General features: G+C 39.1%; 1 protein-coding gene and 1 long non-coding RNA gene across 7 annotated transcripts in view; one reads left to right on the top strand and one right to left on the bottom strand.

Moving 5' to 3' along the window:
• The window catches only part of KCNK10 (potassium two pore domain channel subfamily K member 10), a 60141-nt gene extending 54172 nt beyond the window's left edge, over positions 1-5969 (bottom strand). For 2 of the 4 annotated variants that reach the window (XM_064423656.1, XM_064423658.1), the window contains exons 1-2: positions 5359-5969; positions 4441-4498 (exon numbers count right to left, since the gene is read on the bottom strand). In XM_064423656.1, the coding sequence (XP_064279726.1) occupies positions 4441-4492 (52 nt within the window). In that variant the 5' untranslated portion in view covers positions 4493-4498; positions 5359-5969. Of the gene's footprint in view, positions 1-4440; positions 4499-5043; positions 5320-5358 lie in introns of those variants that run through there. The other 2 variants (XM_064423655.1, XM_064423657.1) reach the window with 1 other exon arrangement.
• LOC135302768 (uncharacterized) overlaps positions 1-17398 on the top strand; it is a 32636-nt gene that overhangs the window by 13982 nt on the left and 1256 nt on the right. Inside the window, exons 1-3 of one of the 3 annotated variants that reach the window (XR_010364314.1) lie at positions 4695-4782; positions 6679-6788; positions 7499-7591. This is a non-coding gene — a long non-coding RNA (uncharacterized LOC135302768). Of the gene's footprint in view, positions 1-4694; positions 4783-5979; positions 6789-7498; positions 7592-17398 lie in introns of those variants that run through there. The other 2 variants (XR_010364315.1, XR_010364313.1) reach the window with 2 other exon arrangements.

The raw sequence follows: 17398 nt of genomic DNA, 5'->3' as shown, positions 1-17398 counted from the left end.
GGTGTCAAGCAGCTGTTATTGCTTGAGGTGTCTCAGATCCGACAAGGCCAGTGGCAAAGGACCTATGGAAGATTTGAGCTCTGAAGCAGCAGCTGGGGAATATCAAAGGTGTTTAGATACTTCTAATGGGAAACTCAATTGACTGTTCAGTGTCTGCAAAGAAGCATAAATGATACTAGTTTCTTCTAGTTGTAAAGTGCAGAGACAATCTTATTTCTTAATTGATGTGATCTGTGTGTGATGACAGGTTGTTTTGCTCCCTCCTAATTGTTTTAGCATTTAATTGCAATGCATAAGCTCTTCTTTCAATAGCAGATTTTAGATTGCTCTAAACAAGTTAATTATATTTCACAACACCCTTGTGCATTAGGGAAGTATTAATATTCCTGTTTTCCAGTCTAGGAAAAAGGGAAGACAAGAAAGGGTAAGGGCTTCCTGAAGGTTAAACAGTAAGACAGTAGCAAAATTTGAAGAGAAACTCCAGACTCTCAACCATAGTTTAAATTTCCCACAGACCATTAACTCCCATTCTAAATGTAAGGATGGTAATAAATACATGATTTTAGAGTTTCAAACTGCAAACAGTGCATTTGTGAAAGGATGCAGGATCTTGAATGCAAACTTCAGAGTTCCAAAACTTTCGTATTGAGGTAAACATCAAGCTGGATATACAAAAACTCTTACAATCCATATCACTGCAATGAAAGCAGAAACTGCAGGAACAAAGGAACAAACAAGATTGAATTCCATTTGCTCCCTGCTATGAGCATCACAAGACATCCTTCCCTTGAAAAAGACATCTCACCCTCACCCTAAAAGACAGTCACACTTGGGGATAATTTCTAAGCATATTTGAAACTGTCTCATCTATTTTTTCTTTTTCCTACAAAGAAACACCAATTTTAAGCAGATAATTTTCAGGGAAAAAATTATTTTTCTGTAACATCCAGATGTCTCGGACAGGATGAGGGACACACTCTGTTTTAGGTACTATACAAAAATACGTGTGCAAAGACATTATGAGCTAATTCAAGCACAGAAAACAGATGGGTGTAACAAACAGCAGGAGTACTGCAAGAAAGGAGAGATATGAACAACGATTATGAGAATTGAAGTCTTCATATGCTGCCAAAAGTCCAATCTTATATTCTGGAAAGTATAGATGAGATTTGCACCAAATGTGAGAAGAGACAATAAGAGATCAAATGATTCCACCAGTAACACAAAATAGTAATCTTTCTTTTTAAAATGTAAGGCCAGGTACTGTGATGTTTCTTACTTGTACTCAACATGTCCAGTGCTCCCTAAAACATTCTTGAAGTACTTGCTTGGAGGTTTTTTTAGTAATTTCTTACCCTATTCATTCACTGAGTATAAATTTCATGGATTTTAATCAATATCAACATCTATCAAATTCTAGGGCATATTTCACTTTGAATTGCTAAGGCCAAGTCCAAATTACTTTTGTGATTTAGTTTGAACAGTTTGTTAAGAGGTTCATATAGTTTGATTGCCTGATGTAGTCTGGGGACTTCACTCTAGGAATCTGGACTTAACACTTCCAGATTTATGAAATATTTGGTTTATCTAGAAAACACACTCAGCATTTACACGTAACACAGAGATATACTTTATGCCCAAGACACATGAAGATAATACACAACATGATGTCACAGTTTCGTCTTCAAGCCCTGCTTGGACCAGTTTAATGACTAAGAAATCAGTCTCCCATCACCTGTCTGTCAGACCATTCTTCATACCAATTATATTCTTTTAAACTCCTTCTCTCCACAAAGTCTTCCTATGGTATATTGATCTTTGCTGATGCAAACTGAGAATACCAGTTCTGTGCCAGAAGAGAGTCGCCAGCAACCCCTAATCTATTTGTCTTTGTAAATATTTATAGTTTGTCAGCATTATGGAGTTGAACGTTAATTAATTTCAATGACTATCATTCTGATCTGGGTTCAAACCAGCACTATCATCAATTCTATGCCAGCCATATCTCCAAAAAAAGGGTCCCAATCTTTAGAAATGTGTATAGTTTCTAAAAAATATTGCCTGGAATAATCAGGTTTAAACAGTCTTTGAGATGCCATAGCTCTCACTTATGTCCTTGGGCTCCTAGCTTACTTGCCAGGAGCATCAGTTGATCTATTCCAAATACTGTTAGCACAAACTATCACAATTCCTACTAGACAAAAGTATGGAAACTGCATGTTCTCTGGCTGACAACCAGAACAAGGCACAGTCATAAAATACACTCTGAAATGAGCCTGGTATTAGAGTGCAAATGCTAACTGGCCATGAGCTGTTCTCTAATACTTAGAACTCTTTGCATCCCTTCACCACCAACTTTCTACACATTGATTGTTGTATCTGAGAAAAGCAACTTCAGCTCTTAATTCCAGAGATAACACGTAGGATGCAAAACACAACATCATTCTTTTACGTGCAGAGTACAGACTATATGTATGATTGTAAGTCAAATTCATTTAGTTTTGAGTTATTTCACATAGATCATTGCTAACATTTATATCTGCATAAATATATTTTTGTTTCAAAAATAACAGAACTCTGATCTACTTTGTCTTCTACACTCATAATTCTCCAGTGGGACTATGTGACTACAATGTCACTGCACTGTTCCTCTGTTGGTTAAAGGATTGGGATTTTGGTAGCTTTTCCTTGCCAAATTGCCTTTTTTCCATTACACCAAATTTTATCTATTTTTCTGAGTCTCTTGGATAATTAGAAAATAACGTTTTTTGCTTCCTTCTTGGCAATACATCAGCTTCCTTTCTGTCTACCTAACAAAGTCAATACACTGAGGGGAAACAACTAGTAAGATTCTGAAGTTTTAGCAAGTGGAGAAGAAACCTGCTGGGTTTGGGGTCTTTTAACTGCTACAGTACTATGGTTTTATCACATCAGTAAATTGTGGCCCACCACCTGTTGTATCCATATGCTTTAAAGCTGATTGCCAAGCAAAGGAGCTGCATGCAGAATGCCATCATACATCCTCCTATGTGCCTTGTCAGGGAAAGGAGAGAGATTTTTGCATTAAAAGACATTTTGCAATTCATAAAATGGATTTAAATTAATTTGCAGCAAACACACATTTAGAAAAGCACCTGGGTAGATCAAGTTTTCACCACAAAGAATTTAGACCCTAGGATAAGGAATATATTGTTATTTAAATAATCAAATCTCTGTTAGCACTACTACCCATGTGTTCATTAGAAAGATAAGGGCGGAGGGGGCTGATGTCGATTGCAACCTTCACGTAATTAAAGAGGTACTAAGGCTTAAACTAAACCTGAATTGTCTGTACAGCAGATTGTTCTGCTGTATTCCTTCTATAATATGAGAAACAGTTTCTAATGTTTCATTTTGTAAATGTGAGGGCATGGAGGATGACAGGCAAATTGACCACTAAAACCAAACCTGTGGAATAAAAAGGAATAATCAAAGCCCATGTTATCACTTCATAATTCCTGCAAGCACTGCTGTACAACAACTGGCTGCCAGCAGTTCTGCTGCAAACCTGAGCAATGGCTTCAAGTTGTTCTGCTCCTGTACCAATGCACAGAAATATGACACACCAGTGTACAAATTACCAATAGAGTTTTTTCAGTCACTTCTGTAGGATGTAGATGAACCTCCTCCCCATGTCAGGCAAGGAGAGTATTTGACTATGGTTTATTTTTAAATACTACTTGGATCATCTTATTGAAAACCACTGCACTGGCGTAAATCTCATTCCACCATCACACAAATACATTCCCCAAGACTGAGTCCAAATGTAGTTAATCAAACTATCCACTCAGGCTGATCAGTTGTTAATAGGACACAGTAAAGAGTGTAAAGGTCCCTTTGAGCTCCCTTGTTTAATGTGTCTTTTTATACCATCCAAACTAAAGGTCTGTCCACACTAAAGGTGATATTGCTGCGGCATTCTGCTCCTGCCAACAAACATGTGCCATCGAGGAGCCCTGAACAAGCACTCTCACGTCTGTGTCCACTCCTGTACCACCCATTTAGCAGAGACAATGATCACTAGAAACAACAAAGGAGCCACTGATAAAACAAACAATGCTGTGAGCCAGAGATCACTGCATGCCAGCCAAGTTTGCCTAGAAAATACTCCAAAAAAGGGAGAGGAGGAGGCAAGAGAGAAATCAAATATAAAACTGTAAAACTTACACCTAGAAGAGGTTTTAGCCATGCAGCCACCCAACCCCACATCTCAGTAGCATTTTCTAATGCATTGCTATAGGATTGAGCAAGAAAGACTGAGCAGTGCTCACGGGAAGCAGACAAACATCCAATGCCTCCTCCCATTTGGAGTCACATAGTCTCCCACGAGTCAATAGACACAAGGAATAATAATAATTGTTATTACAGTAGTAATAGAGATAGTAATAGAGAATCACCAACCTTGAGGATCCCAGTTCACCTGTTTTCTTGGAGTCTCAATTGGAAATTTCATCGCTTCCTTTTTGCAAAGGGAGTAAAAAGAATTAAATAAATTCCCAACCTTCCTGTCTGATGCTGCAGTCAAACAAATTAATTTCAAATTATAGGGAGCCTGCGCTGTTTGACAGAGGGAAACTGGTGGTTGCCAAGGAAAGAAATACACAAATAAATCGAAGAAGGTGGGGAGGGGCGGGCAGGGGAGTGGAGTGGAGGGGTTTGCAGGCACCCCAGCACAGAGAGGGGTATAAGGGATGGACTGAGGACAAGAGAGAATCTGGAGGAGCAGGCACGGAGCAAACTGAGGTAGGCAGCGGGTCCAGGGTGCTGCTGGCTCCTGGGGAGGTTCCCGCAGCTGTTTTGCCCCGTCCACCTGCAGATGTCAGGGTGGCGGGGTCCCCGCTGCAGCGCGGCCCCTCTGCTGCGCCCACCCGAGGGGGACCCGGGCTGGAGAGAACGCAAGCTCGCAAGGATCGGGGAGTCGTCCAGCCCCCCACGCCCCCAAGAGACACCTCCCACACGTGCTCAAGCTCCCTGGCCTCAGCCATCCCCCAAAAATGAGCGCACCTCAGTTCAGCCCCGGGCACTAGAGGGGTGGCAAAAGTCAGCCATGGGGCGGGAGCAGCGGCAGCGTGGCTGGGGCGAGGCAGGGGCGAGGCTGGGGACCACCCCGGCTCAATGCAGCAGCAGCCTGGCTCGCCCAGGAGAGCCGGAGCAGGAAGAAGAGAAGGAGGAGGAGGGAGCCACCCTATAGCTTTGGAGGGAATTCACGGAGCCCCTCTCTGCACTGGCATAAAAAGGGGGTGGGGAGAGCCTGCGAGTCCCTTTGTAAGAGGCAGTGGCGGGTGCCTAGGGAGGGGGCAGGCTCCGGCTGGTACTCACGAGGAATCCTTCCCGGGAGGGGAATGCAGCCTTGTTTGGCGGAGTTTGCAGCCGGAGACACGCTCGAATAAGCTACGAGCAGCAGTAGCGGCGGCGGCAGCACATGGCAGGAGTACGGCAGCATCCAGAGGCTCTGCAGCGCAGGGGGAGGGGAAGGGCAGGGGATCGCCCGAGCCCCCGCAGGCTCTGGGGACCAGGAGCGGGTACCCCGAAAGCCAGAGGACCCCTGTACCCCCTTCTGTCCCCGATCCGCACTGTGGACAGGGACAGACACCGCGACAAGGCGATGCCTGGCACAGCGGGGCTGTAAGATGTGGCCAAGCTGCAGGGAGGGGGCAGGAGGCTGGATGCTCCTCGAAGCTGCCCTAAGCTCTCAGGGGCCTTCGGGGAAACGGAGGACACTTGTGCAATTACCAGGCACTTGCTTCTTTCCAGCTCTGCATTCTCCTTCCTCTTCCTCATTCTCCAGGCTTTCCCTCAAACCCAAAACAGGCTAGTAACACCAGAAAGGTTTCCAGTTCTAGTTACAATACATGCCCCAGCTCCCCTCCCTCAGCCAGGAAAACAAAACCCCAGCCCCTCTGGGGGCCTGAAGGAAAACTGTGTGAGGTTAACCCTGTCCTGCCTATTCTCTTCCACAGTGGAAATCAACTCTTTGTGTGAAGGGGATCATCTACAGGGGGTGGTTTAGTGGACAGATCCACAAACTCTCATATGTCATGGTTAGAGACCCATACCAGAATCAGTCCAGAGGTCCATAGACCTTCCGAATTTTCAGGAGATGTGGTTGGGATCTAAACCTGGTGCCTGTGATAATTTGTGCTCTGCTTTTTTCCGTGTACTTTTTTTCTCAACTGCCCTTTTTCTGTTTTTCTTTTCTATATGTTGCTTTTCTATCTGTTGTTTCTATCTGTTGCTTCTATCTGTTGCTCTGAGCTAATCTTGTAAGACCAAAAAGGAGAAATCTGCCCTGGTGAAGAAAAAAAAACAAACCACCCAAACCCAAAGCAGGCTAAAATGTGTGACTCTCCTCAGGAAACTCTTACAGTGAAGATTGGCACACTCTTTTCACATCCACATTGTGAAACTAAATCCATGCTTTCTCCTAGTATTTGTTCAACCCCAAAAAGGAAGAGGAAATCAGTACTGGGGAATCCATACTTTCATTTAGTGGTAGTGTAAAGGAAGGTCCTGTAAAGCAGCACGTAATTTGAAGAAACTAGATGGAAGTAATGCAGCAAGTTTTCTTGGGGGAGGTGCTAAGAGTCTCTCCTTCCCCTAATCTGAGCACCCCTGTGGCTCTTGTTTTGTGCTGTACAGGAGGAGGAGGGAGAGGCTGCTCTAAGGGAGGACATGGTGAGAATGATAATGAGCCTGCTCAGTCAGACTTGAATTTGAGATGATTGCAATGATGACATCAGAAGCAGAAGGTATTTCCTTTCAAGTAAACCATGATGCATTCTGAACACACTTCGGGATTTCTGCTGACATTACTTCTGCAAACTGAGTGGGAACAAAAGTGAGGGTAGGCTTTGTTAATTGCTTGAATTACAGTTACAGTAACCTAAAAGGCTTCAGAAGCTTTCTGAACCCGCAACAAGACTAGTTATCAAATATGTATGAAAAAAAGAACAATTCATGTATTTATACCCACACATGTATAACATATATGTGTGTAAATAATTTTTCCTTAGCATGCAAAAGTTTCCAGCTTACTGGCATCTTCCTTGTATATTACCAGGGGAAACCTAACATGAAGACATATATTTCTCAACCATGTCACTCTAACCCAAGCACTACCCTGTCCCTCCACCACAACTATCAGCAGTTAACTGATGAGGTGTGTGTTCTGCCACAGACACCTGTCCACTGAGAACTCACCTAAGATAACCAAACTGAAACAGTCCACTGATAAGCTGACAGCATTAAATTCCTGCTAAGACATGCAAGAAGTCTATAGTCTGGAGGTGTATTCTTCAGGTTTATTACCAGAAAGGCATCCTGATTGTTACTGGCTAAAGAAGAGGAATTGTAATGAAAATTACATGATGGAGACATCTCACAATTGTTTGACTTACTGTGAAACTAAATAGATAATAATGACACAATACCATATTCATGTTTCTTGTATCCCCTTAAGGTTCCCACATTCCCAAAAAATGTCTGTAAGATCTACATACGTGCTCTAGCTGTATGACTGAGAAACTGTGACAAATCAGTTGTGGTCTATCAGGTAATAAATAAATAAATGCATGACATCATGTAATTGTTTTGCAATTTTTTTTTTTAACCATGTTATGATCGTAGAAAACTTGCTCAATTATTTCAATGCCTCAAACCTTCAATTTTATTGAGTGGGCCAATTTATTCCCAAAGTAACTCATTTAAAATCAATGGGGTTACTCCAGAGATAAATTTGGCATCTTTCACTGACAGCACAGCTGCTGCATAGAAACGTAACTATTATCTTATGCAAATAAAAGGCCTTTCACCCCTCAGTGATGTCATATTCTTATGACAGGGAGAGCTGGTGCCTTGAAGCTATAGTGTTTCAAGCTGTTACTCTGTCAACTTTTATAAGCTAAGTGGATTCAGTAGTATTTAATTTTTAAATGAAAGATCACCAAGAAAAAAGAAACCTATTTTAGTACCTGGATAAGAATTTTCAGGATTTCACTGGTTTTCCTAAATTCTTACTTCTCATTCAAGGTTTATTGTTCAGACTTAAAGTCCTCAGAGCTGAAGTTAGTTGAAAATCAGTGTCTTACAGGAGAGGGCCTGTGCCAGTCACAGCACAAAAGATAAATGGCCTTCTATTACAAACCATCTCATTGAAAAAAGAATAAAATGTTAAGTGCCATTCTACTGTTCATTAGTAATATGGTATGAGTGATTTAGAAGTGAAATTGATGTAATTCAAAGAAAGCCATAGAAAAACAGATGAATAAATACCTCTTATACCTACTTAAATCTAGTGAGCGGGAATGGAAAAATAACTTGATCCTTGATAGCAGATAGAAATCATCTGTAACTTGTTCATTCCATTTCTTAGATGCTCTGAAGAAATGAGACAGGGCTAGATGGAAGTCTAGACAGTCTTTGTGTCATCACTTAACAGTGTACTCATTTGTGTATATAACTATTCAGTTTGTGGATATCTATATAGTTGTTTGAAATCTGGTGTTTCTAATTGTGCAGTTTATTCTTCATTCAGTTTATTGCCACAGGAGTGCTGTTACTTACACTGAGACCAAGAGAGAGACTCAAGTGAATTGCATCCTATTCTTTATGTTCTATTGACCCATACTCTGCAGTAGTATTAATTTGCACGATTCAATGCAGAATCCTTTTATAATTTCTTATTTTCCAGGAAGCTTTCTGTCAAGGAGAACATTTAAAGCCTCTTCTTTAGGATAACCTGAAAACTTCTTGTTCAAATAGTTTTCAGAAGGTTTAGTGTCATTAGGAATCAGAGAGTTAACTAAGAATCAGGACTATGCAAGGAAAGGCAATCCGTCCTTTTTATTGTCTTTTATAGCATGGAGTTTCTTATCACTTTTTAAGTTACATCATGAAGTGCCATGTTTTCCTTATTTCATGGATTAATCTTCAGAACAGAAAATTTACTGATTGGCAGAAATGGTTTCAGTGAAAACAGTGAATCTGCCTGAGGAAACTACACCTCAGCAATAAACTATGCTGGGATGGTACCACAGCCTGTCTGCAGTTCCTTTGGCCAGTGACACTAAACAGAATACATTATGATCCTGCTTCTCACATCCTAACACATCAATCACCTAACTGCCAGAAGAGGACGGGGGTACCTGGTTCACAGTTTGTAATCATCTTCATCGTTCTTGGCTCTTTTCTGGTATCCATTCCTCATTAGCCAGACTCCTGCTTTCAGACACATTTTACATCAGTCACTTTGTATGGCCAGCAGGGACTACAGAGTAGTAGTTCCCTCACATGCACATTATTAGTGTATTAGTATATTGTTGATTTTTTTTTTTTTGCCTTGTAAGAAAACATTAACTAAAGCTGCAGAGTACTGAGTCTGTCTGAACCCACTTACAGCTGTTTCACATTAGTTTAATTTGACTTCAGTTCAATTACTCCTGCATCATACTCATGAGAGAATTACAATCTGGCTCTCAGTTTTTCCATTATGTCCCTGAAGAATGCTCATAAGATCAAAGGCTGATATCTGACAAAAATAGCAAGCCTGATTAATAAAAACAAGCCACCAAGTTCATTTTAAGCAGCACTATTCTCTTCCCTCATGTCATTTTTCAAAGATTTCTTACTTGATATATACATTAAACTCTATCTTAGCCAGTTGATAACTTTCCTCATATTAAACAGGAAATTTGGGAGTTAGCTTTCAAAGATACCTCCGTTTCTTTGCCATTAACACCAGTAGCAGAGCCACGAAAGGAAAGGAGGAGGCAGGTGGCAGCAGGCAGTCTGGCCAGCCTTCAGGACCCTGGACAGGGACACCCTCTGCCACCCCGGCCGTGTGTTCCCCGCAGACTGGTAACACTGGGAGCGCCCGGGGCTGCCTGGGGAGGGCAAACAGGGCAGGGAGCCCGGCTGGGCATGGGCGCCCATGGCCCGGGTGAGAGTCCCGCCTGGCAAGGCAAGGCAGTGCCGCTGCAGTGGCACTGTCACTTTGCAGCAGCAGACACAGATGAAGAGTAGCACACAAAATATCCAGAAAGGGAAAATGAGAGGCAGCAAATGAAGGATGATCAATATCCAGAGCACAGAGACAGAAGTATGGGCAACCATGTTAGTGGTGAGGTCAGAAGGGAACAGGAAAACCCCAACACTTGAAATAAAAATGAAAGATCAAATAGACGGCTTTGACATGAGAAGGGTAACAATAAACAGGTGTGACTCCCTAGCTTGAATGAGGGATAAATGAGTGGAAGAAATATATTAAACCACACCTTCACATGCAAGGTGCAAAATTGCAGTGCTTGAGTAGAAAGGAAAGGAAAATAGAGCCAAACCACCCACAGTTTTATGTATATGCTTGTTGCACTAATGTTCCTTTGTTTGAAGCCTTCAGATATTAAAAAAAAAAAGCTACAAAGCTTTGCACTTAGAAGACACAGAGATCTTGGGCAAGAGTTCAGATTAGTTTCTGTGTTGCCTAGCCTGCATATTTGCTTGTTACTCAGCAGGACCAGTAGAACAAATGCAGCTACATGGAAGAATGATTATCCTGCACTCTGACCTTACCTCCCACAGACCTGACAGTGGCCTCATCAGCCAATGGGTTGGGATCAGGGGCCATCCACACCAAAGACATTCATGCTGGTCTCAGAAGCATTGTCTTACCACCCATTTTAACTGAAAACGTCCACATTTCTTAGAATCAAGTATTCCTCTAACAGCAGCTGTTCCTTTCAGTGTTTTGCAATGCAATATATCGTATCAGCAGCCTATTAAATGTGGGGATTAATGCAGCTATAGAACAGCTGAAGTAGGGAGGAACAGTCTGCACAAACACCATTCACTATGACCAGTCCTCCTACAGCTTCCAGTTGTGCCTATTTATTTTCTACTTCCAGCAGCAAGGGAAGAAAGAAGCTATACTGAGCATTTGAAGGGCTGACTACAACTCTTGCATTAATCATCATCACTTTTACAGTACTCAGAAGAGCTTTACTACTTTCTAAATTCAGTAACATATTTCTCACATGGCTCGAGTAGTAAGAAGCAGTTTCCAAAACGTGAAAGCAATGGAATTGAGATTGGAGCTGTAGAATAAGGAATGAGATGAGGCTTTCTTTGTTTCACTCCAACACTGTCCCACATTTTTCCTCAACCTTGTAGTCCAGGACATGCATTTTTTCACCCAGATGTAGAACCTTGCAATCACTAGTTTAGCCATTGTTCAGAAGGTTAACACTGGGATTTGCCTGTGTCCCCTTATCTGCACACCATTGCCACCTTCAGTGCAGGAGCTCCCAGGGGAAAAGTACTTTGAAACAGGATGATATTTCAAGCAAAGTCAAATCAATAAATTATTATTCTGTTGTAGGAAGAGTGAGGGCTGTGTTCTGAGTGTAAGTTAGAAATCATCAATATTAATAGTAGGAACAGTGTGTCAGGCAGTATAACAATCATGAAAACAGCTCATGACTGTCTTAATATATTCACAAGGAAAAAGCTATTTCTGCATTTCTGAACATACATAGCCTAACAGTAGGTGCATCCCAATTTGAGTTTCTACACAAATTGTGCATCCACGTGCAGCTAGAGTCACAAAAAAATCCCAAAATAACCAACCAACCAGAAAACCCCCAATACAAATCCAAGAGGGGAATCTAGTGGATTTGGCAAAAAGAAAGCACTGAAAAGATTAGATTCATACTAATACATAATGTCACCTTCTGAACAACTACTATTCTCCATTTCATTAACTGTTTCATAGTATTTTGTGAGAGATGTAGTGGAATTACAACAGTTTAAATGCAACATGGCAAGAGAATGCAGTGTTATTCACACATGGCATATTCTCAGCAAAGTGAGAACCTCACTGTGAATCAACCCATAGGCAGTGACTTCTCACAGTTAGCAGATCCGCTACAGCCTACAGACCAAGAGGTGACATGCATTTCATTCAGCTACCCATCTAAAGAACATGTCACTGTATATAATTATAATAATGTTCTGGACCATTTGTATTCTAGTAATATAAAAGCAAAGAAGAGTTTATGTGATTTGAGAACTATAATGTATCTTTGAAGATAACATATCTTCATGTTGAAGAATGGAAAAATGTAATTTGTATTAATTTCCTAAGCTAACCTTTGCAGGTTATCTTTACATTTTGAATGAACATTTCCTTCAAGCCTTTTATGGAGTATTTCAGGAAAGCACCCTTACAGCTCTAAACCAGCTGCAGTTACTTCTGTATGTAATGCATAGAAAAGCCTTGAGATCTTCTATTTAAAAGGAACAATATAAACCACTATGTATTTTTACATCTGTACATTGTATTTGTCTCTGTAAAGATACCACTTAGTAATTCTAATCTGTCTTTTTACTATATAAGCTAATGTGATGTAGGCAATATCTAGATCCCAGAGACTCAACATTATTGAACAGTCAAATCAAAATTGCTTGTATTACAAAAGGCATGTACAGCTCTGATGAGCATGTCTGAAAGCACTCTGGATATTTTTTTCCCCTTCTTTTTCGTTATCTCAAAGAAATAGTTTCACAAGTTCCCAAAGGTATTTAGGCAAGCAATTATGAGTCAATGACAGTTAGGTAGGCATCTAAAAATCTTGCAGATCTCTTAAGCACACATCAGCTAATGCATCAGTACTATAACCTTTTTAATGGAATTAAAGAAGGAAGAATTTAGCACAGCACTCTATTGGCCAACATTTTGAGTAAAGAAAGGTGATGGAATGAAGGCTCTGTCACCATCATAATTGTCTATATACACAAGGCTGTAGTACTGGACTCCATTGTCAACGAGTTCAGAAGTACTGCACAGGTGTACATTTATGGCACAAGTTTTCTGAATGCTGAGTTGGAACTCAGAGCAGCTGTGGTTGTAAAACTGTTTGCATAATTTGGACTAAACTAACATTAGATGCTGGTAAAGGTATAAAGAGGCATGGAATTTTGCTATTACAGATGCTTGCTACATAGATCAATAATTTGCCATTGCCATGCCCGTAGGTGCTATTTCAAATAGAAAAATGATGAAACTAACTTTATTTTCTTTAGTATCTTCCAGCTCAGTATCTGAAAACAGTCCACTAACTAAAGTGAATCATGAAAACCCTTTAGAATAAATATTATTATATCCATTTACAGATTATTTAATTTTTATATGGAATGGCCTGGCACCTCATCTAATTTAATGAGAATTTTCAATACAGTGAAAAGTGAAAATGAGGTTTTACAAAACGCAACAACTTAATCAGAAAAAAGGGGTACTCTTATGACCTAAAAACCCAGACTGGTACACTGAAAAACACTATTGTTAAAGAAATAGTCTAAGAACAGACATACACCTAACTAATTATCATTTTGCCTGATAATATTACACCTATTATTCCAGCAATTCATTCAATACTAAATCTTTGCATAAAACCACTCTCTCCCTCAATTACCACAAACCTCTATAAATTATACATGCTGGAAATTTCATATCACTTTATGGTACTATAGCATCATATTTTAATTATAATAAATATCTCATTCTTGATTTCTAACAACCCAAAAAGAATAAATCACAAAGGCTCTTTAATTTTTCATTTTGTGTAAGAACAGAAATTTATACCAATCAATTTAACCTCATGCCTCAACATCCTTTTTCTGACTCCCATAATGCTCTTAGTCTTTTTCATCTTCATTCCACTGTCTTGAGAAGCAGTGGTCAAAACTGAATTAAACACATGTGTGTTCATTAAATACCCATTTCAACTTTAATTAGAAAGCAAACTTTTTTTGCACTATGCTCAGTGCTTTTAAGCATAATATTGCTTCTCTCATAACTGGGTAAAGACATTCACTCAAGATAAACTTACAGAAATACTGGAAACTTATTGTTTGCCCATTTCTTGTAGGAAATTGTCAAAAATACTGAAAGCAGTAATCACTTAAGTTGTGACAATCTTTAAAACAAATGAGGTGATATTTAGTATTTGTCTTTTAAACATATTTTTTCAATCTTCGGAGTTGTGGCATATTCATGGCACATAGAACCTCATTCTGCTTCACTGACTTGGGATGGATATTTAAACAAGTGGGTTTTTATTTTGGTTATGCAATGAACACAATCCAACAGATTTTGAGACACAGGGACTAGGACTTTTTGTATGAATATTCTCTAAGATTGTAGCTCTTTGTCATGAAGTTTTCCAAAATGAGTAATATTTCAGTTTTGGCTTTAGGGATGATGTAATTAAAACAAACACATAGAGGTAGGAGGAAATCCAGCTGTTGCAACCATTGGATACGGAACAGTCTGCCAGCTGATACCATCTTTAGATCTGGAGAGGCTGCCATGGGAACTGACAACAGTAAACCAATATAGCTATACATTTTATTATATGACAAATGAGTTTTCAAATCAGTAACACTGCAGCAGTCATAACACAGAAAACAGGAGTTAGTTACCAGTAATGTATTCCTCAAAATCTTGTGGAATTCAACAGAAATGGCCAGTCAAATTTTCAAAGGAAAATTCCCAGCATTTCCCACTCCAGCCCCCCCAAAAAACCCCAATCTTACTTTATTTTAGCTTTAGTTTCATTTTAAATCAAACATTTTTAATAGGTTCTAAAGTCTTACAAGGAGCCTTGCATTCAATGCCATTTTATTTTGATCATGAGTGCTTTGTTTTATATGTTATCTTCCTTCTCAGACATTTTATTGCACTGCAAAAATTGCTAATGTCACTAAGAAGAATAACTAGGGCTACTTAAAACTTGCATTAAGCTTTAACCAGTCAAGCAACTTGTGTCTTAAATTTCTATCTCTTTAATCCCTTTTCTTATGAGATGTGATTAGAACACATTGTTTAGAATTAAATCACTACACCTGCAGTAAAGTGAACACAAATTCTTTTCCCATAACTTTCACTGAGGTAGAAAGTACCTCCTAATATTTTCTAATCCATGGTATTAATGTATAATGCACTGGATACTTACTGAAGAGTTTGTTGCCTTATGGTTGTCAGTCTTAGCCCTTCACAGATGAAGAACTATGTCCTTATCTATCAGATATAGCAAGATTATTAAGTTTCATAACACAATGAAGATTCTCCAGAAATTCTCCCATAGTTCTGAACAAACTGAAAAGAGAAAAATTGAGAGAGAAACATGGCTTGCCCAAGCAAAGCAACCAAGCTCAAGGGTTGCTTTGCTTCAAATTCATAGTTGGTAGTAAAAAAGGGTTGCTTCAAATAGCTGCAAAACTCTGAACACAGTATAGTTTAGAAAGGAGGAAAATTATCCAGCAAGAGGAGAGGATAGGTAGGAAGAGGCCTGCTGGTTTGACCTCAGTACTCTTCAAGGATATGTTTTAAAGAAAGCAAAAACAAAGGACTTGCAGAAGTAATCAGTAAATGCAATAAAACCCAACAGGTTTGTTTAATCAAATAGAACCTGAGGGTGTTTTAGATGCACTTAGATAAAAGGGGGACAAAACATGTTTTCTTGATAGGTAAACCACAAGGACTGAAGTTATTAGTGATGATCCAGGAAAACCAATCCTGAAAAACTTTTGATACTATCATAGTACATTCTGTAAAATAGCTAGTTGTGCAAATTATGGGATGTGGGAATGACAGAAACTGAAAGGTATTGCCAATATATATTATAATTTGAAGAGTATTTACTAATACTGCAGATTTGGTGGTACAAATTAGAAAACAATTGGTATTAGCAGCACTAAGTGCAGAGGCATACCTTGAATGAGAAAGAAGACTGTCATTATGAAAAGCAGATGACACAGGGAGAATCAGACATATTAAATGAGCATGAAAAGTCTTAGAAAATAAAATTTATATCAACCAGGTTGAAATTTCTAGCACAGATCTTACTATAACACATGAAGGAAAACATGAACTGGGGGAATGGGAATGCTAACTTCTGAAAAGTGAACAGAAGAGCATGAGACATTCCACCTGAGACTAATACACAATATTAACTGCGTACACACTGCTCATGAATATGAAGGTTTTGTATTCCTCTATGGAACTGAATTTTTGAACAAACTTTTAAAGAGGGCTGCAAGAAGAAATACATGCAACTTTTAAGACAGAAATTAAACAGCTTATGGAAGAGATTTACATGATGATGTTGTCTTTTATTAAATAAACCATCATAACACATAAGACTTTCCATCCTAATTCTTTCTTTCTTTCTTTCTTTCTTTCTTTCTTTCTTTCTTTCTTTCTTTCTTTCTTTCTTTCTTTCTTTCTTTCTTTCTTTCTTTCTTTCTTTCTTTCTTTCTTTCTTTCTTTCTTTCTTTCTTTCTTTCTTTCTTTCTTTCTTTCTTTCTATATTGTATAACTGATTTGCTTGTTCAGACTAAATTCAACTTCTCCTAGACTTTTATGGAAATGCTAGACTGCACTACAGATATTCATGTTTAATATTAAAAATCACAGGCCCTACTGGCTTCCGTGACATTATCTTAGGCATAAATATTATTCTGTGTATAGGTCTCATCCATATAATGTAATCTGCAATTCTAATATTTATTATTCAAAGGATAGATATCATTTCTGTTCCTATTGATCATAAGCACAGTGCAAAAAGGCATGTATCAAAAATGCAGACAAATGCACTAAATCCAAATTTTTACTACCAACTATGAATTAAGGTGATTCAGACTGCAACCTACCAAGACATCCAAATTGCTGTACACAAGGTCACACATGTCACTGACAAAGCTATGAATACGCCCTGAGCATCCTGGCCCTTGGGTCTGTGAAACATCCATCAAACTGAAGCTCCTTTCTTTTCTGATACATTTAACATGTTAATGGACAGAGCGGGGGAAAAAAGGGTGTATATCAAATTTTAAACCAGTAAATTTCAGGTTCTGTCCAAATCGGAACACTGGATAGTCCTGAAATTTTATGATGTCAGTAAAAACATGAAAGTTTAGTGTGTAGAAAATGTTTTCCTTGGAACATGACTTTTAGATGAAAGGAAGTCCTAAAGAATATAACAGAAAGTACTTATAGTAGTTCTTCCAAAGATTTTTTTTCTAAGTATTAATAAAATTATTCCACAGAAAAATAGTTAAACTCCATACACTCCATTTTGATTCTGACCATTTTCTTGGCCATTGCTTTCTTTCACACATAATTAGAAGTGGTTAATGTGACCAAATTTGCTATTACTTATGAAACTTTGCATGCCGCCCATTTTCTCATTCTGTTTCCTTCATTTTCCAGTTTGTATAAATACATGGGCTTTTATGAAGTTAATGTATAAATATTACAGTATTTTTTAAGGATAAATAATACCTCCACGCTCTTCTGAGTGGGAAT

Source organism: Passer domesticus, chromosome 6, assembly GCF_036417665.1.
Source record: "Passer domesticus isolate bPasDom1 chromosome 6, bPasDom1.hap1, whole genome shotgun sequence".
In the NCBI taxonomy this organism is placed as follows: domain Eukaryota; kingdom Metazoa; phylum Chordata; class Aves; order Passeriformes; family Passeridae; genus Passer; species Passer domesticus.
This window is presented reverse-complemented; position numbering and strand designations above follow the sequence as displayed.